The sequence below is a fragment of the Mobula hypostoma genome, chromosome 6, assembly GCF_963921235.1.
Source record: "Mobula hypostoma chromosome 6, sMobHyp1.1, whole genome shotgun sequence".
In the NCBI taxonomy this organism is placed as follows: domain Eukaryota; kingdom Metazoa; phylum Chordata; class Chondrichthyes; order Myliobatiformes; family Myliobatidae; genus Mobula; species Mobula hypostoma.
In genome coordinates, this window is record NC_086102.1 from 110,433,298 (window position 1) to 110,460,407 (window position 27,110).

At 48.2% G+C, this 27,110-nt stretch overlaps 1 protein-coding gene across 3 annotated transcripts in view; it reads left to right on the plus strand.

Moving 5' to 3' along the window:
- The first annotated feature begins 838 nt into the window (after nt 1-838).
- The window catches only part of LOC134348295 (C-X-C chemokine receptor type 2-like), a 32,449-nt gene continuing 6,177 nt past the window's right edge, over nt 839-27,110 (plus strand). The window contains exons 1-3 of one of the 3 annotated variants that reach the window (XR_010018386.1): nt 839-1,066; nt 6,878-8,074; nt 10,168-13,177. Coding sequence is in view for 1 of the 3 variants with exons in the window: in XM_063051453.1 (XP_062907523.1) it covers nt 6,880-7,950 (1,071 nt within the window). In the remaining 2 variants the exon portion in view is untranslated. Of the gene's footprint in view, nt 1,067-6,877; nt 13,178-27,110 lie in introns of those variants that run through there. The other 2 variants (XR_010018387.1, XM_063051453.1) reach the window with 2 other exon arrangements.

Below are 27,110 nucleotides of genomic sequence, written 5' to 3' on the forward strand. Positions count from 1 at the left end.
ATAGGCACATGGTCTGGAGGAGTATAGGGGGGCTATGGTCCGGGTGCGGGTCGATGGAACTAGGCAGATTAATGGTTCGGCACAGACTAGTTGGGCCAAAGGGCCTGATTCTGTGCTGGAGTGTTCGATGACTATGAATGAAGTCCTAACTTATTCAACTTTTCCCTGTAACTCAGGTGCTCAAGTCCAGGTAACATCCCTGTAAATTTTCTACTTCCATATAAACAAGTAATTTAAAGAGCAAAAAATAATGAGTCATGTACTTGGGTTCATGAACCTTTCAGAAATCTGATGGCCGAGGGGGTAGAAGCCGTTCCTAAGTTGTTGAGTGTGTGTCTTCAGGCTCCTGTACCTCTTTACTGATGGCAATAATAAGAAGAGGGCAAAGTCCTGGGTGATGGAGATTCTTAATGATGGATCATAAGACATAGGAGCAGAATAAGGCCATTTGGCCCATCGATTCTGCTCCATCATCATAATATCCCTCTCAGCCCCATTCTCCTGTCTTCTCCTCATAACATTTGATGGCCTTACTAATCAGGAACCTTATCCAGACTTGTCATTTACTTTGTTGGCTATCTTGTGCACATGTAATTTATGTATGAAGTACATAATTTTAAGTTTGTTATCTTGAGTGGTTATGTTTGTGATGTACTGTGCTGGTACTGCAGCTCCACCCTGGGTATTTGCTTCTCTGATAAGAAAACAACTTGCATTTGAACAGCTCTGACCAATGACCCCGATTCAACAAGAACACGACAGGAAGGAGAGATAATGTTGCAAACTGGGTTGGTTCTGTCACAATCTGACTTCACCCATACAGATGACGCATGCTCTTGCAGTTTCCAGTCTGTGGGATTTGCCACTCTTCTTCCCGTAGGTAGACACTTTTCGACATTTCTTACAACACCTCACCAGTTTACAGACGGTCATTGTTATTCGACTGACACATTCATGTAAACGAACCTCGTCAAAGGCTCAGTGTGTGTCTTACCTGTTAGATGAGGAAAGGAACAAGTTAACCCTCACACCGGCAAGTTGGAAACATCAAAGTCCTGTCGTGGAGGTAAGCAGATTTTAATCATCTCACTTATTGACAGACCTCTTCAGCATTCTGTAGAGATTTGTGAAAGAGTTTCTCTGAATATCTATGACACATTTTTCAGCTGTAATGATTTTATAATGCTGTTTACATTGTAAATACACGCTGGTATTCATTTAGAACATAGAACAGTACATCAGAAACAGGCCCTCCGGCCCACAATGTTGTGCCGAACCAATTAAATTAGTAATCAAACGGTTAACTTATCTCTTCTGCCTACATAATGACCATGTGCTTTATTTTTCCTCATTACTCTAATGCCTACCTTCAGTAGTAGGGCTGCGTTCGATCCCAGGGGATCGTGGGTTTGTGCCTCTGGTGGACTGTGTCCTCTCCAGGGCACAAAGGTTCTCCGCGTCACTGTGATCTGGGCCTAGGTAAGGGCAAGCGCCAAGACAGCTTGGTACCAGTGTCATCCTTAGGGGCCCCAGGCCCCAGCTCCGGATTTCTTCCTCCAGATTTACAGCCAAAGCCTTTCCCGTGTGTGGCAAGGCAGCGGAGGTTTAAAATCAAGAGTTTTCCTTCACCTCGGTGGGCTGCCGTCCAAGGCTGATGAGCCCCATATGTGCCTATCTAAATGTCTCTTAAAACTCTAATGTGTCTACCTCCACCCGAGGCAGCGCGTTCCAGGAACCCATCATTCTCTGTGTGAAAACAAAACTTGGCCCTCACATCTCCTTTGAAATTACTCCCTCTTTGTTTAAATGCTTGCCCTCTGCTATTAGATATTCCAACCGTGGGGAAAAGTTACTCTCTATCTACTCTGTCAATACCTCTCATGATCTTGTCAGATCTCCCCTCAGTCCCTGCCTATAATGTGCATTTACTTATGCCCATTTTGTTCCACATCCCACCTTTAACCTCTAACTTTATTAGCCTTTTTATTAATGTAATTCTTTATTGTTCATTTTTATATAATCCTTTATTTGTTATCATTTTGAATGTTGTTATCTGTTGTATCTCATCCCCCGACCAACACACCTCAGCAAATTCCTAATAGTGCCATGGTTAGCACAATCACTTTATAGCAGCGGTCCCCAACAACCGGGCCGCAAAGCATGCGCTACCGGGCCGTGAGAAAACGATATGATTTGGCGATAGGAGTCAGCTGCACCTTTCCTCATTCCCTGTCACGCACTGTTGAGCTTGAACGCAAGCGAGGTCATTACCCGCGCGTCATCCATGTCAGCGCGGGAAGGAGATCAACTCCTCGAGCTTGCAAATGACGGTGGGCTGAAAAGTATGTTTGACATAACATCTCTGCTGGCATTCTGGATCAAAGTCAAGGCTGAATATTCTGAGGTGGCCACAAAATCACTGAAAACATTGCTTCCATCTCCAACGTACCTCTGCAATGAAAGCAATGAAAACTAAATTGCGGAATAGACTGGACAGAAGGAACTCCGTTCGAGTATCGCTGTCTCCCATCACCCCTCGATGGGACCGTCTTGTTGCAGGGAAACAAGCCCAGGACTGGTTCAGCGATATTGGTGTGTTGCAATGATTTTATATGTTCATACGGGGAAAATATGTGCTGTGTGTTTAATATCCAAATGTTACTTAAAATGTTATGATGCTATTGACTTATAAGTGACTTATATAACCATATAACAATTACAGCACGGAAACAGGCCATCTCTGCCCTTCTAGTCCGTGCCGAACGTTACTCTCACCTAGTCCCACTGAGCTGCACTCAGCCCATAACCCTCCATTCCTTTCCTGTCCATATACCTATCCAATTTTTTTTTAAATGATAATATTGAACCTGCCTCTACCACTTCTACTGGAAGTTTGTTCAATACTTACTTCAAGCTCCCCTGTCCTCCCCTGAAAATTGACTTATCACTATATTCACGAGAGGAAAATATGAGCTGTGTGTTTAATATTAAATTCATTAGATAAACCCTTTTAGAAACGAAATTGAGTGTATTAACCACTTATCACTTATATTCGGTTCGTGATTAACACCCCCCCGGAACAGAATCGCCAAAAACGATTTGCAGAAAAAGAATCGGCACATACATGCATGTGCGCTGGTGCCCGCGCAAGGGTTCATGGTCATTGTAGTCTTTCTCGGGGTAAACACAACATATTTGACTGCTACTCTTGTCTGTTGGCAACCCTACCCCCCCCAACCCCGACGGGTTGGCCAGTCCGCAAGAATATTGTCAATATTAAACCGGTCCGCAGTGCCAAAAAAGGTTAGGGACCCCTGCTTTACAGCAGCAGTGATCACTGATTTGGGCTCGATTCTTGCCACTGCCTGTAAGGAGTTTGTTCATTCTCCCTGTAACTGTGAAGGTTTCCTCCGGGTTTTCTGGTTTCCTCCCACATTCCAAAGACACATGGGTAAGTGTTAGTGACTTGTGGGCATGCTATGTTGGCATGTGAATCACGGTGATAATTACAGGCTGTCCCCGACATGTTTTTAGTCTGTGTTGGTCACTGAGACAAATCAACACATTTCACCGTATGTTTTAAGCAACACACACCAAAGTTGTGTTGCTTGAATTTCCAGCATCTGCAGAATTCCTGTTGTCACCGTATGTTTTGATGTTCATGTAACAAATCAAGTTATTTTTTTTAAAGTAAAGAACTTTAAATCTTTATTTTTACGTCAGAGGCAGATGGAGTTTTGTCTCATCTCTGGCAATGACTAAGTACCCCTCCTACAAATTTTGTTATGTCACTGAAGACTCCATCAAATTTCCAGAGATGGACTGTTGGACAGCATCTAACTGGTTGCATCACCGTCTAGTTTGGAGGCTCCAACGCACAGGATCAGAAAAGCCTGCTGAGGATTGCTGACTCGGCCGGCTCCATCACGGGCTGTAGCCTCCCCACCACTGAGGACATCTTCAAAAGGTGATGCCTCAGGCTAGCAGCATCCACCATTAAGGACCTCCACCACACAGGACTTATCTTCTTCTCATTATTACCATCAGAGAGGAGGTACAGGAGCCTGAATCCGCACACACACACACACACACTCATCTTAGGAAGAGCTTTCCCTCTGCCGTCAGATTTCGACCTCACTATTTTGATCGCTTATTGCCCGACCTATTCATTTTGTATGTACAGAATTTGTTACTGTAACCCATGGTAACACACAAAATGTTGGCTGAACTCAGCAGGTCAGGCAGCATCTGTACAGGGGAATAAAGAGACAAAGTGAAATGAACAGCCAGGCTCTATAAGGCACTGGTCAGACCACAGTTGAAGTGTTGAGAACTTGTACTCCTTTCCCCTCCCCACACCATCTTATTCCAGGTTCTGCCCCTTCCTTTCCAGTCTCGGCCCAAAATGTCGATTCTTTATTCCTCACCACAGACGTGGGTGCTATTCTTGTGTTTACAATTTACAGTAATTTTTTAATGTATTGCAGATGTCCTGCTGCCGCAAAACACATTTCCTGATATATCAGTGATTATAAGCCTGGTTCTTATTGATTGTGAGGGCTACACCTGAATTAGAACCAGAATCAGCTGTACTATCACCAGCGTATGTTGTGAAATTAGATAACTTTGAGGCAGCAGTGTAGTGCAATAGACGATAATATATAGAAAAAAAGTAAATTAATTACAGTAAGTATATATATAGGTATATGTACAGTATATTAAATAGTAAAATTGAAAATAGTGCAAAAACAGAAATAATGTAAAAAAGTGAATTAGTATTCATGGGTTTAATGTCCATTGCGTGGCAGAGGGGAAGAAGCTGTTCCTGATTTGCTGAGTGTGTGCCTTCAGGCTTCTGTACCTCCTTCCTGATGATAACAACATGAAGAGGGCATGTCCTTAATAATGGACACCACCTTTCTGATGCACTTGCTCCTTGAAGATGTCTTGGATACTACAGAGGCAAGAATCCAAAATGGAGCCGACTAATTTTACATCTTTCTGCAGCTTTGTCGATCCTGTGCAGTAGCCCCCACCCCACACCCCCCCCATCCCAGACAGTGAGGCAAACTGCCAGAATGCTCTCCATGGCACAATGTAGAAGTTTTTGAGTGTTTCAGGTGACAAACCACATCTCCTCAAACTCCAAAAGAAATATAGTCGTTGTCTTCACTTCTTTTTAGCTACATCCATATGTTGGGACCAGCTTAGATCCTCAGAGATCTTGACACCCAGGAACTTGAGATTGCTCACTCTCTCGACTTCTGATCCCTCGATTAGGATAGGTAAGAGGTGGGACTGGTGCTACACTTCCTCCTTCAACACTATTCAGCATCCCAAAGGCGACACTTCACCCGCAAGTCTGTCAGGGCCATCTACTATAGCCAATGCTCCCAGTGTACTCTCCTCTGCACTGGTGAGACCTGATGTAAATCGAGGGGCCGCTTGAATGAGCACCTTCACTTCACAAGCCGCAAAGGGTGGGATTTTACGGGGGCCATCCATGTCAAATTGACTTCCCATTCTGATTCTGGCATGTTTGTCTGTGGCCTCCTCTACTGCCAAGATCAGGTCAAATGTAAGTTTATATATTTATTTATTGCGATACGGTGTGGAGTAGGCCCTTACAGTTCTTTGAGCCGAGCTGCCCAGCATCCCTAATTTAACCCTGTCCTTATCACAGGACAACTTGCAATGATCAATTAACCAATCAACCAGTACGTCTTTGGAATGTGGAAGAAAATAGGGGCACCAGTAGGAAACCCACTCAGTCATGGGAAGAACATACAAACTCCTTACATGAAGCAGTGTGAATTGAACCCGGGCGGCTGGTTAAAGTATTTTGCTAACCACTAGGCAATCATGCCACCCTCTCACCTCTGCTTGCTGGAGGACCATCAACTCTCATTCCATCTGGGCACAAGCATTGATTTCTCTAATTTTCAGTCATTTCTCCACAAACCCCCCTTCTCTCCCTTCTCTTACCATTCCCCTTCCCCGCTCACCTCTTACCTCTTCTCTCCTCCTCAGCTGCCTGTCACCTCCCACTAGTGCCCCTTCTCCTTCTGTTTCTCCCCTCTCTCCTCTCCTATCAGATATTTTCCTTATTTTCTGCTCCTTACCTCTTCCACCTATCACCTGCTAGCTTCTTAATTCATCTCCCCTCCCCTACCACCCAGCTTCTCCCTCACCTGGTCTCACCTATCTCCCTCAGCTTCCTCCTCACCTGGTCTCACCTATCTCCCTCAGCTTCCTCCTCACCTGGTCTCACCTATCTCCCTCAGCTTCCCCCTCACCTGGTCTCACCTATCTCCCTCAGCTTCCTCCTCACCTGGTCTCACCTATCTCCCTCAGCTTCCCCCTCACCTGGTCTCACCTATCTCCCTCAGCTTCCCCCTCACCTGGTCTCACCTATCTCCCTCAGCTTCCTCCTCACCTGGTCTCACCTATCTCCCTCAGCTTCCTCCTCACCTGGTCTCACCTATCTCCTTCAGCTTCCTCCTCACCTGGTCTCACCTATCTCCCTCAGCTTCCCCCTCACCTGGTCTCACCTATCTCCCTCAGCTTCCTCCTCACCTGGTCTCACCTATCTCCCTCAGCTTCCCCCTCACCTGGTCTCATCTATCTCCCTCAACTTTCCCCTCACCTGGTCTCAGCTTATACTCCTCTCACTTCCCCCCACCAGCTTCTAATACTTGTTCAACACATTCCTTTCCAGTCAGACGAAGGGTCTCGGCCCAAATCATTGACTGGTTATTCCCCTCCGTAGATGCTGCCTGAATTGCTGAGTTCCTCAATCATTTTGTGTGTTTTGCCTAAGATTTCCAGCCTCTGCAGAATCTCTTGTATTTATGACGCATTTCTGTGTTTCTTTCAGGGATGGCTGCCCTAAACATTGATCTCAGTGGTGTAGACTTTGGGGATGAGTTTGGAAATTACACATATGTAGATGGAATACCTGAACAGAACTCCAGTCCTTGCCACTCTGTAGTTCTTGGAAACTGGGTCAAAGTCATGTTGGCTGTTGTCTACAGCCTGGCATGTTTCCTCGCTGTGATGGGGAACCTGGTGGTGATGATCGTCGTTCTTCACAATCGGCGCTCAACATCATCCACAGACATCTACCTGCTCCACCTTGCCACGGCTGACCTGCTCTTTGCTGTTTCTCTGCCCTTCTGGGCAGTGGATGCCATGTCTGGCTGGGTGTTTGGCGATGCCATGTGTAAGGTTGTCAGCATGCTCGAGGAGGTGAACTTTTACAGTGGCATCCTGTTTCTGGCCTGTATCAGTGTTGACCGTTACCTCGCCATCGTCCACTCTGCCCAGCCCCACTGGCAGAAGCGGCCGTTCCTGATCAAACTGGTCTGTGCTGTTGTGTGGGTGCTGGCTGTTCTCCTGTCTTTACCCATCCTCTACAAGGGCAAGTTCATCTACAATGAAAGAGTCCTGTGTTATGAGTTACTCGAGAGTGAATCCATCACAACCTGGAAAAACACCACCAGGTTCTTACGTCATGTCATTGGGTTCCTCATCCCACTGGGTGTCATGGTCTTCTGCTACAGTGTCACCATCCGCAGACTGTGTCAGACAAGGGGTTTCCAGAAGCAGAAAGCCATGAAGGTCATTATCGCCGTGGTGCTTGCATTTCTCATTTGTTGGCTGCCCCACAATATCACCGTGTTTGTTGACACTCTGATGAGAAGCAAACTCATCGCCGAGACTTGTGACAGGCGCAATCACATCGACCGGGGTCTGTCCGTGACTCGGATTCTGGGATTTCTGCATTGCTGCATTAATCCAATTTTATACGGCTTCATTGGGCTCAAATTCCGGAGGAACTTACTCAACCTCTTGGCGGATAAAGGACTTATTAGTCAACATGCAAAAGCACATTATAAGCGATCGGTGTGCACTTCCTCGGAATCCGGACTCGTTTCTTCTACAATATAGATTGTCTGTGATGGTGGAATCTCATCCAATCAGAATGTTGTCGAATTAGAAGCTTAAATACGATGTTGGAGCCATTATTGTATAGGATGCTGTTCTCTATATGGCGCTGTTATCCAGTTCAATGGTCAGTAATATGGTTTGAATGGTTTTGCTTCTGCTATCCCAATGACACCACTCACTTTCACATTATCATCTGCACCAGATACATTATGTGATTCTCGGGGTCTGAAAACTAACAGTAAGGACTATTGGCTTCCCAGAACGGTAGCACTATTATAGGCTCTGATACTAGCTCTCTGAATAAGGAAGAAATATTTGCAATCCTCCGGTTGAAGATTGGTAGATTGACTGAGAATTATCAAAATCAAGGCATTGTCTCTCACCCAGTGTGGGCAGACTGTAGAACGAAATACGTGCATAGTTTTTAAGCTACATAGATTTTTTTATCCCATACATTGCTCTTTCCCTTTAGTCATTACAGTGAGTGTGGCAGCATCCCATGGGAGAAAAATGAGGGTATGGGAAGGAAGGGTTAGATTGATCTTGGAGTAGATGAAATGGTCAGCTCATCACGGGCTGAAGGTCCTGTACTGTGTTGTACTTTTCTATGCTTTATGTTGTCTGTTCTGTCTTCTTGTCTTGTTCTAAACGGGGAGAAAATCCAAAAATCTGAGATGTAACAGGACTTGAAGGTCCTCGTGCAGAACACCCTAAAGGTTAACTTGTACGTAGATTCGGTGGTGAGGAAAGCAAATGCAATGTTAGACCTCATTTCAAGAGGTCTAGAATATGAGAGCAGGGATGTGATTCTGAGGCTTTATAAGGGACTGGTGAGGCCTCACCTTGAGTATTGTGAACAGGTTTGGGCTCCTCATCTAAGAAAAGATGTGCTGGCTTTGTAGCGGCCTCAGAGGAGATTCACAAGGATGATTCTGAGAATGAAAGGGTTATCATACAAGGAACGTTTGATAGCTCTGGGTCTGTTCTCGCTGGAATTTAGAAGGATGGGGGAGGACCTCATTGAAACCTTTCAAGCATTGAAAGGCCTAGACAGAATAGATGTGGGAAAGCTGTTTCCCATGGTGGGGGAATCTAGGACAAGAGGGCACAGCCTCAGGATAGAGGGGTGTCCAATTAAAACAGATGCTGAGAAATTTCTTTAGCCAGAGGGTGGTGAATTAGTGGAATTTATTACCACAGGCTACTGTGGAGGCCAGGTTGTTGGGTGTATTTAAGGTGGAGATTGATAGATTCTTGATTGGACCAGCATCAAAGGTTATGGGGAGAAGGCTGGGGAGTGGGGCTGAAGAGGGGAACAAAGGATGAGTGATGATTGAATGGTGGAACAGACTCCATGGGCCAAATGGTCTAATTCTGCTCCTCTGTCTTATGGTCTTATGGTATTAAGTAGGTGAAAGATGTTCAGTTGTATGCTTTGCTTTGACAACACAGCTCCATTCAGGACTGTAACCAACTTTAGCCTTCCCTTACAGTATCTCTTTTCAGTATTTATTTGTCTATGCAATTTCAAATTTCATAAGACTGTGTGATACAGGAGCAGGCAGGCCACTCAGCCCATGCAGACTGCTCTGCCATTCCATCATGGCTGATTTTTTCCCTTCCCCATTCTCCTGCCTCTCCCCATAACCTTTAACCCCTGACCAATCATGAACCTATCAACCTCAGTGTTAAATATACCCAGTGACTTGGCCTCCACAACCGTCTGTCGCAATGTATTCCACAGATTCACTACTCTCTCTCTAAAGGTATTCCTCATCAGCTCCATTCTACAGGGATGTCCTTGTACTCTGAGAGTGTGCCCTCTGGTCCTAGACTCTCCTGCTATAGGAAATATCCTCTCCACATTCACTCTAGCTAGACCTTTCAATATTCAATAAGTTTCAATGAGATCCCACTCATTCTTCAAAACTCTGGTGAGTACAGGCGCAGAGCATCAAAGCTGTTCATACATTAACCCTCTCATTGTGGGCGGTTCACCAGCACCGTGCGGAATAACATCATCAGATAAAGATACTGACGTGTTTGGGGAGATGGAGAAGATGCCATTCAGGAGGCTGAACTGGAAGACCTGTTGTTTATGTTGCAATGCATTCTTTATTTACTTGATATTTGCTGTAACTGCATTTATGTTAAATTTCATTTGGCTGACTACAAGGACTCTATCCTGGTCTAATATAAGATAAAATAAAATTACAGATCCACAATCGCTTATCCGAAATTCTGAAATCCAAAAAGCTCCGAAAACAGAAGTTTATTTCGCCAACAGCTGACATCACTCAGGTGTGACGTGGCAGCACGAGCAGAGGCCACCAGACGTCAGTTGTGGCTCAGCGCTCGTACTGGTTACACGTGCATTTGTTGTTCACTGATATTTTGTGTTCACTGTTGACTTCGTGTTTAATTTCACTGTGAAAATGTCAAGACGAGCTGCAGATACCCCTATGGGTAACAATGAGAAAAAGAGAAGAAAGCATCAATCATTATCAATAACGCAGAAAGTGGAGTTATTGCAGAAGCTTGATCGTGGTGTGTCTGTGCGGCGTCTTACTGAAGAATATGGTGTCAGAACTACCGCTGTATATTATTTAAGGAAGTAGAAAGACAAGTTACTGAAGTTTTATAGTGACAGTGACATTCCACATTTATTCCAATAAGTCATTTATCATGTGTTCGATTTGGTTCGTTTAAAGCTGTATATTTTTGTTTTATTGAATGTTTTTGTTGGAAATAATTTTTTTACTTGTCATTATTCCTTAAACAATACAGTATAACAGTTACGTTTACATAGCATTTACATTAATTAGGTATTATAAGTAATCTAGAGATGATTTAAAGTATAGGGGAGGATGTGTGTAGGTCCGGTGCTCCGCCGGGTCCTAAAGTCCACCTGCACTGAGACAGGTTAAATAAGGAACTTGAGCATACGTGTTTTTTGGTATCCGTTGGAGGTCCTGGAACCAATAAGGAGGGCTTGCAGGTATCACCACACATTTTAGTACCAACATACCATGCCCACAACTCACCAACCCTAACTTGTACGTCTTTGAAAGGTGGAATGAAACTGGAGCACCCAGAGGAATCCCACGTGGTCATGTAGAGAATGTCAAAATATCCTTAGAGACAGCGGTGGGAATCGAACCCCGATCAGTGATTGCAGATAGTGAAAAGCAATTGTAATGAACATGGTGCTTCCATTCCATCCCTAACATAATTGACATATGTGAGAGGATGATGGGCAATGGAAGAAAGGGAAGGAGATGGGGAACCAGAGGGAGGTGATGGGCAGGTGAGGAGAAGAGAAGGGGTGAGAGGGGAACAAGAATGGGGAAAGGATAAAGAGAGAAGGGAGAGGGGAGTGGAGAGATTACCACTAGTTGGAGAAATTAATGCTCATGCTATCAGGTCGGAGGCTAACCAGACGGATTATGAAGGGTCACTCTTGCAACCTGAGTTGGTCCTCATCATGGCAATAATGGAGGCCATGGACCAACATGTAGGAATGAGGATGGGAAGTTGAATTAAAATGGTGGGCCACCAGGTGATCCTGCCTTTTGAGGCAGACAGATCGAAGGTGCTCAGTGAAGCAATTTCCATAATCTGCGTTTGGTCTCACCGATGTAGAAGAGGCCAGAACGACAACACCAGGTACACTAGATGACCCCAACAGATAACAAGTGAAGTGCATTCTCACCTGGAAGGACCGTTTGGGACCCTGAATGGAAGTGAAGGAGGACGTGTAGGGGCAAATGTAGCCCTTGTTCCACTTGCAAAGATAAGTTCTAGGATGAAGATCTCTCTGGGGGGAATGAACAGACACGGAACTCCAGAAAGTGGGGAGGTGGCTGAGGAAACATGTAACTATAGAACATAGAACATAACCACACAGAACAGGCCCTTTGGCCCACGATGTTGTGACAACCTCTTAACTTACTCTGAGATTAATTTAACCCCTTCCTCCCATATAGTCCTCCATTTTTCCATCGTCCACCTAGGAGTTTCTTAAGTATCCCTAATGTATCTGCCTCAACCACCACTCCTGACCACTGTTCCAACGCACCCACCACTCTGCACGTAAAAAAACCTACCACTGATATCCCCCCCTTTATTTTTCTCCAATTGTGTTTAAATTACGCCAGCTTGTGTTAGCCATTTATGGCCTTGGAAGAAGTCTCTGGTTTTCCACCCGATCGATGCCTCTTAACAACTTGTAGATCTCTTTCAAGTCACCTCTCATCCTCCTTTATTCCAAAGAGGAAATCCCCGGCTCACTCAACCTATCCTCATACGACATGCTCTCTATTCCAGGCTGCAACCTGGTAAATCTCCTCCGCAACCGCTCTAAAGCTTCCACATCCTTCCTATAATGACCTCCACTGAAGTTAGGTGGGTAAAAAAACACTCAGTGGCCATTATATTAGGTACACCTGTACACCTACTCGATAATGCAAATATCTAATAAGCCAATCATGTGCTAGCGACTCGATGAATAAAAACATGCAATCGTGGTCAAGGGGTGCAGTTATTGTGCATACCAAGTACCAGAATGGGGAGGAAATGTGATCTATGTTACTTTGACAATGGAATGCATGTTGGTGCCAAATGGGGTGGTTTGAGAATCTTAGAAACTGCTGATCTCCTGGGATTCTCATGCATAACAGTCTCTAGAGTTTCCAGAGAATGGTGCAAGAATCAAAAGTCATCCAGTGACCAGCAGTTGTGTGGATGAAAACACCTTGTTATTGAGAGAGGTCAGATGAGAATGGCCAGGCTGGTTTAAGCTGACAGGAAGGCGACAGTAACTCACATAACCACAGGCTACAACATTGGTGAGCAAGAGAGCGTCTTTAAATGTACAACACATCAAACCTTGAAGTGGATGGGCTACAGCAGCAGAAGACCACAAGCATACACTTTGCAGCCACTTTATTAGTTCTAGGAGGTACGTAGTAAAGTGGCCACTGAGTATAACTTTAAGGGGCTGAAGGATGTGGGATGAGTCAGGATGAGTAACAATGACAAAAACAGTAAGATTGCCTTGCTGTCTGTGGCCAGGCCTTTGAACTTCCAACGGTATTTTCAGCTCTGAATTTTGAAAGCTGAGGCATCCATGCTGGGTTGGCAGAGGGCCTGCCTTGTTAGATTGCTGACACCAGAAGGTTCATATAGGTGAGGCTCTGAGAGTTCTGTACTCTCTAACTTTCCTCCACAGCCCTTCGGGTGTGTGTGTGGGTGGGGTATGTGGGTGTGTGTGTGTGTGGGGGGGGTAGCTGTGTGTGTGTAGGGGGGTGGGTGTGTGTGTGTGTGTAGGGGTGGGTGTGTGGGGGTTGGGGGGTGTGGGGGTGTGTGCGTGTGTATGTGTGTGTGTGGGTTTGTGCGGGTGTGTGTGGGTGTGTGTGGGGATGTGTGTGTGGGGTGTGTGTGTGTGGGTGTGTGTGGCGGGGTGTGTGTGGGGGTGTGTGTGGGGGGTGTGGGTGTGTGTGTGTGTGGGGTGTGTGTGTGTGGGTGTGTGTGGGGGGGTGTGTGTGGGGGTGTGTGTGGGGGGTGTGGGTGTGTGTGTGGGGATGTGTGTGTGGGGTGTGTGTGGGGGGTGTGGGTGTGTGTGTGGGTTGGGTAAGTGGGTGTGTGTGTGGGTGTGTGTGTGTGGTGTGTGTGTGTGTGTGTGTGTGTGTGTGTGTGTGTGGCTGGGCTTGTGGGGGTGTGTGTGTGTGTAGGGGGTGGGTGTGTGGGGGTGTGTGCATGTGGGTGTGGGTGTGTGGGTGTGTGTGTGTGTGTGGGTGGGGTGTGTGTGTGGTTGTGTGTGTGTGTGGGTGGGTGGGGTGTGTGATGTGTGTGTGTGCGTGTGTGTGTGGGTGGGGTGTGTGTGGGGGTGTGTGTGTGTGTGTGTGTGGGTGTGTGTCTGTGGGGTGTGTGTGTGGGGGGTGTGTGTGGGTGATGTGTCTGTGTGTGTGTGTGTGTGTGGGTGTGTGTGTGTGGGTGTGTGTGTGTGTGTGTGTGTGTGTGTGGGGTTGTGTGTGGGTGATGTGTGTGTGTGTGTGTGGGTGTGGGGGGTGTGTGTGGGTGATGTGTGTGTGTGTGGGGTTGTGTGTGGGTGATGTGTGTGTGTGTGTGTGGGTGTGTGTGTGTGTGGGTGTGTGTGTGGGTGATGTGTGTGTGTGTGTGTGTGTGTGTGTGTGGGGGTGTGTGTGGGTGATGTGTGTGTGTGTGGGGTTGTGTGTGGGTGATGTGTGTGTGTGTGTGTGTGTGTGTGTGTGTGTGTGTGTCTATGTGTGTGTGTGTGTGTGTGTGTGGGTGTGTGTTTGGGGGTGTGTGTGTGGGTGATGTGTGTGTGTGTGTGTGTGTGTGTGTGTGTGTGTGGGTGTGTGTTTGGGGGGGGGGAGTGTGGTTGGAGCCCTCACACCACTTCGTCCATGCTGACCAAGTTATCTGAGCTAATCCGATTTGATTTTGTTTGACTTGTATCCGTCTCAACCTTTCCTATCCATGCACCTCAGAATCATAGTTAGAGTCGGGTTGATTATCACTGACATATGTCATGAGATTTGTTGTTTTTGGCAACAGTACAGGGCAATTCATAAAATATGAGATCATAAGACTGAAACAAGGAACAGAACATGACCACTTCGCCGGTTGAGTCTGCCCCGCCATTTCATCATGGCTGATCCATTTTCCCTCTCAACCCCATTCTCCTGCCTTCTCCCTGTAACCTTTCATGCCCTGACTAATTAGAACCTCCTTAAATACATCCAATGACTTGGCCTCCACAGCCGTCTGTGGCAATGAATTCCACAGATTCGCCAACATCTGGCTAAAGAAATCCCTTTTCATCACCATTCTAATTGGATATTCCCCTATTCTAAGGCTGTGTCCTCTGGTCCTAGACTTCCCAACAATAGGCAACATTCTCCCCACATCCACTCTATCTAGCTCTTTCAACATTCAATTGGTTTCAATGAGATCCTGCCTCATTTGTTTAAATACAGGCCCAAAGCCATCAAATGCTCCTCATACCATAGCCCTTTCATTGCTGGAATCATTTTCGTGAACCTCCTCTGAACCGTCCCTTGTGTCAGCACATCCTGTCAGATAAGGGCCCAAAACAGCTCACAATACTCCAGGTAAAACATCACCAGTGCTTTATATATATATATATACCTCCTTCCTGATGGTAGCAGTGAGGACAAAGCATGTCCTGGGTGACGGAGGCCCTGAACGATACATGCTGCTTTTTTGAGGCTTTGCTCCTTGAAGATGTCCTGGATATTACAGAGGCTCGCGCCCATGATGGCGCTGACTAAGTTTACAGCTCTCTGCAGCTTAAAACTTGTGCAGTAGTCCCCCCACCACACATACCAGACGGTGATGCAGCCAGTTAGTATAGAAGACGAAGAAAGCCCTCAACTCCAAGTGGAATCATCAGGACGCTGTCATGACAGCACTTTTCAGCAGCAGCCAGTTAGTATCCTCTCCACTTACAACTGTAGGGCTCTCAGTAATACTAGATAGACTGTTAACTGTTAATTGCTTATTACCAAAACGGCTTCTCTGAAGTGTTATACTAAAATGGCTTCTCATACTGTTAACTGCTGAGCAAGGGGTTCTCTGTAACGGCATGTTTGGGTTACACTTAGTAATAATGGAAATTGTATTCATTTGCTAGCCAATGGAAGTCACGTTCTGTTATCTTGTATATGTGTGCTGAGTTGAGGAGTGCGGGCTTTTTTGGGAGGCGAGAGAGAGGATGGACGTGCGGGGAACGGACAGCGGTTCCAGAGCGGCAGATACTGGACCTTGGGGATTCGGAGGGTGGCCAGAGTCTCGGAAGGATGTTCTGGATGGAATCGGAGGTGTGAGCGCCAACGTATTAAAATATTATGTGCACAAGACTGATAAGTTACTTATGTGGTGCCTTTTCTTTTAGTTGTTACTACTAACCCATCACCAAAACTTGCTATAAAGTATAATTCTTAACTCGCACTTGGTATATTGTTTGATATTTATGTCATGGCTGATCATTGGGTGCCTCACACTGTATCCGCACCAAAGCAGTTGCTCTGTTTGGCGGGGTCGACGACCCTAGGCAACGGGAGTCAGTTGGGGCAAAGGCCGTTACACTGTGGGGGCTCGTCCGGGATTTGAATTCTGTTGGATACGGTGTAAGTCGCCCAGGTTAAATTAGAAGAGATGGACGCAGATAAGATCAAACTTTGATGTAAGATTGAGGATGTCCCAGTTAATCATGCCAGCATATTAAGTGGGGTGGATATATATACCCCGGATGATGTGCTAATTCGATGTTTGAGTACGGTCAGAGCTATTGGTAAGGTTGAAATTGTAAGCAGAAAGATTGGTAAAACAGGGGACTCAACCTTTGTGCTGATACAGATGGGTGCTGACGTGAAGGAATTGGGACTGCCCCCATCTATCGGTGATGTACGTGAGGCGGGGCCATGGGGCGTGCATGCTGTCACGGAGGAAGGGTCTGAAGAGACACCAGAGGAGTTGCCTGACGCCGGGGGCGGAGATTTTGGAGAGCGGGTCCAATCGTTTTTGAAGGATGAAGGAAGGGGGTGGTCGGATTTGGAGAATGTAATTAGTTCTCATTCCCCATGGAAGGGGGAGGGCTCTGAGTTGGCCTCAGCCATTAACTCTTTGGTGAACAGGGCGGTGGGTCCGCGACAGAAGTTAAGAATTTTCTCAGGGAAAACCCCCATCCCCGACGGGGAAGAGGATTATGAGTCTTGGGTAGAACATACCTCTCAGTTGCTAGGTGAGTGGCAGTGTCCTGAGGAGGAGAAGCGGCAAAGATTGGGGGACAGTTTGAGAGGGGCGGCAGCTGACGTGGTAAAAGGGGTGAGAGTTAACCGGCTTCTTGGAGGGAGTGTCTAGTCACCCTAGAGGAGGCATTTGGGCTGATGGGAAACACGGTGGAGCTTTAAGGGGGGACTCAGAACCTGCATCAGGAGAAAGGGGAAAAGCTTTCTGAGTATCTTCTCCGACTTGAGTGTAGGCTAAATCGCTTGAGGCACCAGGGGGTCATTTCAGGGAATGAGGTGAATCAGATAAGGATCGACCAGGTAGCCAGGGGCGCGCAGAGAAATGATGTGATCGCTACGAGCCTCCAGCAGTCCGATAGAATGCGACCCCGCCCCCCAGTCTTTTGTTCAGTTGCTCAGAGAGGTAAGGGAGGAGGAGGATGAATTGGAAGCGGAAGAGGGCTCCATTAACAAGGTACAGTCCTCAGTAGTAGCTCCTTGTGGCGAAATGACCGGGGCCAGTTCCACGCGGGAGATACATGTAAGGGGGTTTCGTCTTTTATATTACTGCATAGGCTAATTAAAATCGTTTCTTTGTTATGTTATACTTGGGAATGCTTCTTTGTTATGTTAAATGCTGAGAAAGTTCTTGCGCTAGCAGCTTGTTTTGGGTTAAAGTGTGATAAGAATATGTTATGAGCCAATTGGGATAGTTGCTATGTTTTTGGTGTATTTGAAGATACTGTATGCGCGGGGTTTTGGGGGAGAAGGCGGGAGAGAGAGACAGAGGATGGACCAGGTGCTGTGATGTCCGCTAATGCGGTCAGACCCCGAGCAGGGCATTTGGCGAGGAGAGGAGACAGAGACGGACTCGTGTGGACGGTCTGGTCGACCACCGTTGTTGGTCCCAGGCAGCCGGTTAAGGTGGTCCGAGGGGTCGCAGGGTGAAGAAGAAGGGTCCTGAGCTCCAACTGTTTGTACACGAAGAGATTGAATGTTGATAACTATGGTGCCTTTTATTTTTCTTTTATATTTTATTCTCTATTAATTATATAGTTCCAGTAATATCTATAAACTGTAAATCATTTAATTGTATCTGGTGTATTGTCTGTTATTTGGCAGGGTGGGGAACATCACACAGCATCCTCACAAACTAATTACCCAGTTTGGCGGGGCCGAGGGCTATTTCCCTAGACGACAGCGAGCCAAGCGACCTTGAGGCTGGCCACGGGGGCTACATTGGGGGTTCGTCTGGGATATGGGTCTACTGGTATGCTGTGTGGGTGCCCTATTTAAATCTGTAATGTGTGTCTCTGTGGGTTATTTGCTGGTTATTGCTGTATGCATGGTGGGTGTGGTCTTTGTTCGAGTTTAGGCTGGCATTGACGAGTTAGAGGTGGCACTCGGGGCTGTCCATGCTGTTGGGAGAGAGAGAGGAAAGAGTGGTCTTATTTGGAGGTAGTGTGTGCGAATAAATGTTCTAGCTCTGGCAGGCTCTGCCTGGCGCTTGGGATAGTGTCCACCCCAAGAGAGGCGGAGGCGTGTGAGACGTGGGTGGAGCGGATCTCTCAGTTGTTAGATGAGTGGCAGTGCTCGGTTGAGGGAGAGCGACAGGGATTGGTTGAAAGTTTGAGTAGGCGGGCTGGTGACGGTGTTAGAGCTGTCAGGTTCACTTACACCGTAGTGACAGCTGTTAGTTATTTGAAAGAGGGGGGAAAGTTTTCAGTGTGTCTTCTCTGGCTAGGAGGGCAGCTAAATTGCTTGCAGTGCCAGGGGGATCATTTCAGGGGGGTCAGCCCTTCCTTCAGTTGTTTAGCTGATCAGAAGGGTGTCGGGAAACTTAGTGGAGGCCCAGTGGGGGAACGGCTTGGGGTCTCTGGGGAAGCACGTTCTCAGCAATGTACCAAAGAACTTCCGCAAGGAAAAGACGATATTCCTGAAGGCTCAGAGGGACCACGCCCCAGGGTGTCGTTATGGATAGAAGGAAGCGATGCTAAAGCCATCCTCGACCCTGGGGCGCAGGTAAAGTTGCTGTACAGTTCGTTTTACAACCGGTGTCTGAAGCATTTACCCTTGACAACCGCAAGGGCACCGGAGACTTTGGGTACCAGTGCCAGTAGTTATCCAGAAGACGATGATTGGTTAATGACCCTGGAAGTCAAGGGGGCATTGTCTGGGCACCCAGCGCGTCGAGTTGTTTCTGAGGACGTGTGTGGCAGCCTTGAGCCGGTACCGAATTTAAGCGAGACCCAGCGGTGGTACAGCCTGGGGAAAGTAGCTGAGGATGAGACCCTCTTAGTAGATGCTCTGAACTACCACGAGGGAGGGGAGTTGACCGCTGAAGACACCTCAGTGAGAGGGAGGTTGCAGCAACTGGACCCTGTCGGCGTGGAAGATGGAGGCAGCGTGTGTGTGGATTATGCGATGTGGTTTAATATGCTGGATCTGAGGAGTGGATGTTGCCAGATCCCGAGGAGTGCGGCTGTTGAGCCGAAGACGGCCGTTACTAGTTCCCTAGGGTTCTTCAGATCCGAAAAGATGCCCAAGGGTATATCCGGAGCCCCTGCATCCTTCACGTGGGGCATGAGGAAGACCATGGGGGAAGTGAAAGTGTGTGGAGTTTTGGCGTATGTGGATGACCGCCTAGAGCTTGGCTTCGCCTGGGAGGACTACGAAGCGAGGCGAGTGGCTGAGCCCGGGCGACAGAGGCGAAGTGTCAAATGTGGAGGAGTTTTTGGCCGGAGAAGTTTGGTGCAATGTGAGAAAAATGACCCGACATACTAGTTGAAGTTCCTGGTGTTCGAACAGACGGTGGTGGACCTGGGGATGGAAACCCATAAGGGGGTCGTGGCAGGTGGGGTCCCTCCGCAGGAGGGGACTAGCGGAGAAGGCCCCTCCCTGAAGGGATGGATGGCACTGAGGCCAGGCGGAGGCGGGGTCCCACGAGGTGAGGCGTGTGCTATAACTGTGGGGAAGAGGGGCACTTCCGGCGGGAATGTGAATGGCAGGGAGCCCCTCAGAGGGAGGGTCCCTGGGTGTCCCAGCAGGAAGGGGGGGCTCGGGAAACTTAGAGGGGACTCAGTGAGGGAACGGACTGGAGTCTCTGGGAAAATACGTTCCCAACAATGTGCCTTGGGACCCTGGAGAGGAAGATACCCTATCCCAGAAGGATTGGTGGGACCCCGATCCAACGTGTCGATATGGATGGAGGTGATATATGCAAAAGCCATGCTCGACACAGGGTCGCAGGTCACATTACTGTACCAGTCGTTCTACAATCAGTATCTGGAGCATTTACCCCTGATACCTTTCAGTGCATTGGAGATTTGGGGCATCAGTGATAGTGATTACCCATACGATGGCTATTTGTCTGTGAAACTGGGGTTCCTGGAAGCTGAGGTGGGGGTGTCTGAGGCTCTTGAGGCCCTGGTACTGGTTTGCCCAGACCCCGATGAGACTGGGGGTGTGTCGATTGTGGTGGGGACCAACACCCCTGTTGTGTGGGGACTCCAGGGAGCCTGTAAGGAGAAAGCGGGTGAAGACTTTTAGGAGACCCTGTCAGTGCACCCAGTGTTCCGAGCTGCTTTTGAGAAAGTGTGGGGTCACCCTGGGCTGGACGCGGCATGTGAACGTGGCACTGTGTGGTGTACCCAGGCGCAGCCCAGGGTGGTGCGGCCGGGTGAAGTAATGAGAACGATGGGACTCCCTAGATTCCCGGAGGTGGCTGAGGGTGAAGCCCTTTTAGTGGCCACCCCGGAAGATCTCGAGGAGGAGTCGAAATTCCCAGCTGGGGTGCTGGTGAGACCCGAGTTGCAGAAGCCCTCGGTGGTGCAAGCACACAGGCTAGTGGTGATCGTCAGGAACACTACGGCACAGGAGGTCACCTTTAAGCGAGGAACGTCTCTGGCGCACTTGTTCCCGGTGACGGTGATGCATAGCGCCCCCATGGGGTCAGTTGGGGAAGAGCAGTCGGGAAAAAGGCCCAAGTTGACTGCTGAAGCTTTTAACTTTGGGGCATCACCCGAGCCAGAGGGTTGAAAGTGGAGGCTGGTGGAGAAGATGTTGATGATGACGGATGTTTTTTCCCTTGACAAGTTTGATGTGGGTTGTTCCAGGAGAACTCGCCACACCATACGGGTGACTGAGGATACTCCGTTTAGAGGGCGATCACGGCGACTGGCCCCTGCAGATGTGGAAGACGTGCAGCAGCATTTGTGCAAGTTGAAGGGGGCTGGGATCACAATGGAGTCCCGAAGCCCTTATGCGTCTCCTATCGTAGTGGCCCAGAAGAAGAATGGAAAGGTTCGTATGTGTGTGGACTATAGAACACTGAACAGGCGCACGGTCCCAGATCAGTACACAGTGCCCCGGTGGAAGATGCACTGGCCTGTCTGAGTGGGGCGAAGTGGTTTAGCGTGTTGGATTTGAGGAGTGGGTATTACCAGATCTCGATGAGTGAGGCCGATAAGGAGAAGACGGCCTTCATTTGCCCTTTGGGATTTTACCAGTTCGAATGGATGCCACAGGGCATATCGGGGGCCCTTGCCACCTTCCAGAGGGTCATGGAGAAGACAGTGGGGGATGAACCTGCTCGAAGTGCTAGTATATTTGGATGACCTCATAGTATTTGGATCCACCTTGGAAGAACACGAAGTGAGACTAATGAAGGTGCTCAACCAGCTGAAGCAGGAAAGGTTAAAACTTTCCCTGGACAAGTGCCAGTTCTGCCAGACGTCTGTTGGCTACGTTGGACACTTTGCCTCGTGGAATGGAGTAGCTACAGACCCGACAAAGATCGAAGCGGTGACCACCTGGCCGAGGCCCCAGACCGTGAGTGCTCTGCGCTCGTTCCTGGGGATCTGTGAGTACTATCGGAGATTCGTAAAGGGCTACACCAAGGTGAGTCATCCCTTGAACCAGCTTCTGCGTGGCTACCCTCCCCTGGGACAGAGGGGGAAAGGGAGGAAAGGACGAGAGGTGGAAGAATATTTGAACCCGTCAGAGCCCTTCGGACAGAGATTGGATGACAAATGAGAAGCGGCTTTCCAGTCACTGAAGGAGATGCTGACTCAGGCGCTGGTGCTGGCTTTTGCAGACCCCGACTGTCCTATGTGCTACACACTGACGCCAGTCATGAGGGGTTAGGGGCCATTTTACATCAGGATCAGGGCACTGGCCTGAGGCCTGTAGCGTTTGTCAGCCGGAATTTGTCACCTTCGGACAGGAACTATCCCACTCACAAGTTGGAGTTCCTGGCGTTGAAATGGGCGGTGGCGGATAAGCTGAGTGACTATTTCTACGGGGCCAAGTTTGAGGTGCGGACAGACAACAACCCGCTCACCTACGTCCTGACCTCGACGAAACTGGATGCCACAGGCCATCGGTGGCTGGCAGCTTTGTCTGTAAATGATTTCAACCTGAAGTGCCGGCCGGGGAGCCGGAATGTCAACGCGGATGCGCTGTCCTGACGGGGACATGAGGAGCCGGGGAAGGACGAGGAGTGGGAGAGTGTCCCCGCAGCCGGGGTGAAGGCAATGTGCCAGTTTGCTATCACCGTGCAGGCTGAGGAGAAGGGGAGGCCAGATCGAGCAGTGGATTCATTGGGGGCATCCGATGATGCCCTGCCTCTAGTGTACTGTGACACGACTGCTCTGAAGACCACGCAGCTGCAGGGGTTAAGCCCTGGGGAAGTGGCCACTGCTCAGCGAGATGACCCAGACATTGACCCTGTCTGGCATGCCGTGGAAGAGGGGGATGTGACACGGGTGGAGAAGGCTAAGCACGGTTCAGTGTCCTTGTTACTGAGAGAATGGCGTCAGTTGAGATTGAAGAACCAAATGTTATACTGGGTAACGTCACCCCCGGACCAACCTCGGTGTTGGCAGCTGGTCCTGCCGGAGAAGTATCAGAAGGTTGTGCAGAAGTCCCTCCATGATGACTCTGGACACTTGGGGGTGGAAAAGACCTGTGGATTGCTCAAGCATCTGTTTTACTGGCCCCGAATGAGGACAGTGTCACAAGGGGGGGAGGGTGCTGGGAATGGACCCAAATGCAAGACACAGACACTGAAGTACAAGGAACAGGACTTGACTAGAGTAGGGATGTGACAGGATACAGACAAGGAGCAGGGACAAGAACGCAGACTAGGGCTTGGACCCCGAGCCAGAGACTGGACAAGGACCCAGAACCTGGGTCTTGCCTCGGGCTTGGGCCCTAGAACCAGGCATGGACATGACATGACTGCGGGACTGGAGGCTGGGGTCTTGGTCTTGAGGCTTGGAGACAGGCTTGAGGTCTTGGTCTTGAGGCTTGAGCTTGGAGACAGGCTGGGGTCTTGGTCTTGAGCTTGGAGACAGGCTGGGGTCTTGGTCTTGAGGCTTGAGGTTTGGAGGCAGGCTTGGGGTCTCGGTCTTGAGGCTTGAGACTTGGAGGCAGGCTTGGGGTCTTGGTCTTGAGGCTTGAGGCAGGCTTGGGGTCTCAGTCTTGAGGCTTGAGGTTTGGAGGCAGGCTTGGGGTCTCGGTCTTGTGGCTTGAGGCTTGGAGGCAGGCTTGGGGTCTAGAGGCTTGGGTATGGACTCCGAGCCAGAGACTGGGCAAGGACCCAGAGCCTGGGACTTGACTCGGGCTCGGGCTCCAGAACTAGGCGAGGACAAGACAAGGCTACAGGACTGGACATGGCTAGGATGAGGAACTCCTGGGTAGGGCGAGACACAAGGACAGGTAAAGGCACATGGACAGGACTCGGATAGGACTGGACTGGGCACAGACTGGACGAGGGCCTTCAGGAGCACGGAGCCTTGGACTAGAAGAGACAGGAGCACGGAACACAGAGCCGGGATCCCTCCTTGGGAACAGGATGTAGGGCTGGGACTCACGCACATAACACAAAGCCGAGACCCCTCCTTGGGAACAGGACATGGGGCTGGGACTCACACACAGAACACTGGATATAAAAAGACCGATTCTAACACAAGGTGGCAGCAAACGGCCAGATCCACCTAGCAAAGGCATGGACACAGAGACAGATCCCAACACTAGGTAGCGGCAAATGGCTGGACCTACCTAGTGAAGGCATGGATACAGAAAGACAATTCCACACAACAAAAGACAGTTCCTTATCTTGACCTAACAAACTCCAGTCTTGCTCCGGCGGTAAGACTTCAGCAATACAGATGGGGTATTCAGGCTAGGTGAGCAGGCAGAGAGTCAGGCGAGGTATCCAGGCAGAGAGTCAGGCAAGGGGGGGTAAAGTCAAGGAGGGGAATAGAACAGTCCAGCAGGGAATCTCTGGTTTGCAGAGGTATTTATGTCTCAGCCCCAAAACGAGAAACATGTGCCCACAACAGAAACTGGGGAAAACCAGAAACCCGGAACAAGGAGCCATGGACCAGACCGTGAACCGGAACACGGACTTCTTGGACCGGACCATGACAGACGGAGGTTGAAGAGTACTGCAAGTCCTGCATTCATTGCATACGGCGGAAGACGCTGCCTGGGCAGGCTGCCCCTTTGTCCTACTTGCAGAGTGTGGGGCTTTAGGACCTGGTGTGTATGGATTTCTTGGCCATAGATCCTGATGCCAGCAACACGGCGAATGTCTTGGTCATTACGGACCGCTACACCAGGTATGCTCAAGCTTTTCCTACCAAGGATCAGAGGGTGACCACAGTGGCGAAGGTGCTATGGGAGAAGTATTTTGTGCACTATGGTCTTCCTTGGCGGGTACATGGTGACCAGGGCCGGGACTTTGAGAGTAAGCTCATCTATGAGTTGCTGGGCATGTTGGGGGTTGAGAGATCGAGGACCACACCCTATCATCCGCTGGGCGATCCCCAGCCGGAAAGGTTCAATCGGACGCTGCTAGACATGCTCGGAACTCTAGAGATCAGCAAAAAGAATTGCTGGAGTTGACATATTGGGCATCTGGTTCACTGTTACAACTGTACACGTAACGAAGCTACTGGTTACTCGCCCCATTATCTTATGTTTAGGCGTGAAGCAAGATTGCCCATTGACCTTTGTTTCAGGACTGATGTGGGTGAAGTATGTGTCTGATATGAGGAAAGAGCTTACGAGTTGGCCGGGGAAGCAGCTGCCTGGCAGAATCGGGGAAATAAGAGGAGGTATGACCAGAAAGTAAAGTTCTCTCAACTCCTACGGGGAAACCGAGTCCTCATCAGGAATCTGGGATTACTGGGAAAACACAAGCTGGCTGATCGCTGGGCAGCCATGCCCTATGTGGTGGAGAGTCAGATGCTAAACCTATTGGTTTTCCGGGTGTGGCCCAAGGATGGAAAGGGGCCTGTCAAGAGTCTCCATCGGAATCACCTGTTGCCCCTGGGGCAAGATGTACAGGTAGAGCGGGAGCCTGACGAGGCGGCTGCACCCAATACCAGGACTCTGCGTCCCCGCAGGGTAGAGGACATGCCTACCCCAGGAGAGATGGGCCCGAGCCCAGGCCCTGTGAGGGATACTGACTGGGATGGTTGGTACATTCTGCCGTTCACTGATGCTCCCGTGATGGAGGAAGAGACTCCTGGCCTTTCCCCCACTGGGTTAGATGGGGCTAGTGAAGGGCAGTCTGTGGTACCGCAGGGCGTTGAAGAAGAGGACGTAGGACCTGAACCAGAGATAGAGGGTTCCGAGGTGCAAAGGGGCTTGGGTGACCGCACGGGTGAGTGTTCACCTCGTAGGTTCAAATGGTCCCCTGTAGTGTCCGAAGCAGAAGAATTAGAAGAGGGGGTACGTAGGTCTCAGAGACATCGGAACACCCCAGAGAGGTTGGCCTATGTAGCACCTGGGGGACAAGGTGTGATCTCTACTGTCTTGGGGAGTCAAGTCACTGCTTTCTGCACGTGGATTGGGCTGTGTGTTCTGCAGGAAGGGATGGCGAGTTGCGTCCTTTTCCCCGGTATCTTTTGTATGTTCTGTTTCCTCTCCGGGTTTGTGGGTCGCGCCTATTGTCAATCCTCCTTGTTGTGGGTTGACTTTAGGATTTATGGAGTCTATTATTAATTTTGTCTCCTGGAATACTAATGGTCTTAATCATCCTATTAAAAGAAAAAAAGTTTTTAAAGTGTTCCGGAGACTTAAAGCACAAATTTTATTTTTACAAGAGACCCATGTACGGAGGGGGGACAGACTACGTTTTTTCAAATTCTGGAAGGGACAACAATTTCATTCGAACTCCAATGCTAAGATTCGAGGCGTCTCTATTTTTATAGATTCCTCAGTTACTTTTATACAACAGGATATTATCTCTGATCCGAATGGTAGATTTTTATTGGTTAGTGGTTTACTATTTAATAAAAAAGTAGTTTTGGTTAATGTTTATGCTCCTAATATGGATTGTCCGGAATTTTATAAATCATTGTTTGATCAGTTTCCGAATTTGAACGAGTTTTCATTGATTTGGGGCGGAGATCTTAATACCTGTTTATCTCCAGCTTTGGACCGTTCGGCTCCTTTACGGACTTTACCTAATAAATCTGCAAATTTGATTAATTTTTTCCTTTCTGATTCTGGGTCGACGGACATTTGGCGTTTTCTGCATCCTCAGGAAAAAGATTTTTCCTTTTTTTCACATGTTCATCATTCCTATTCAAGAATTGATTATTTTTTTATTGATTCTCGTCTCATTCCTTCAGTGATTAAATGTGATTATGATTCTATAACCATTTCGGATCATGCTCCACTTAAGCTTTCTATTAAAATTATGGCCAATATACCAAACAATAGACAATGGCGTTTTAATTCGCTGTTGCTTCAGGACTCGGACTTTGTTAATTTTATGAATGAACAGATTGAGCTTTTTTTTTACAATTAACCATACAGAAGATATTTCGGTTAACACTCTTTGGGACACTTTTAAAGCCTATATTCGGGGTCAGATTATTTCGTATTCCGTTGCTTTGAGGAAGAAACAGAAGCAGGAGGAGATGGCAATTGTGGACAAGATTAAAGAAATTGATAAGAAATATGTTATGGCTCCTTCTGAGGAGCTATACAAACAAAGAACTGAACTTCAAATGGAACACAGTTTACTACTCTCGTCCTCGATTGTAAACCAATTAAAGAAAACAAGAAGTGATTTTTATGTTCACAGTGATAAAATTGGCAAGCTGCTGGCTAATCAATTGAAATCTAATTATGTTAAATCTCAAATCAATCAGATTTATAACCAAAATGATCGATTGATATTGGATCATGTGGGGATTAATCAAACCTTTTGTGATTTTTATTCTTCTTTATATCAATCAGAGTCTCCTCGAGATTCTAAATATATGAATGATTTTTTAGATAAGTTAGACTTCCCTCAGATTTCACAGGATATGTCTTCTTTATTAGATACTTCCATTACAATGGATGAGATTAAGAATGTTATTT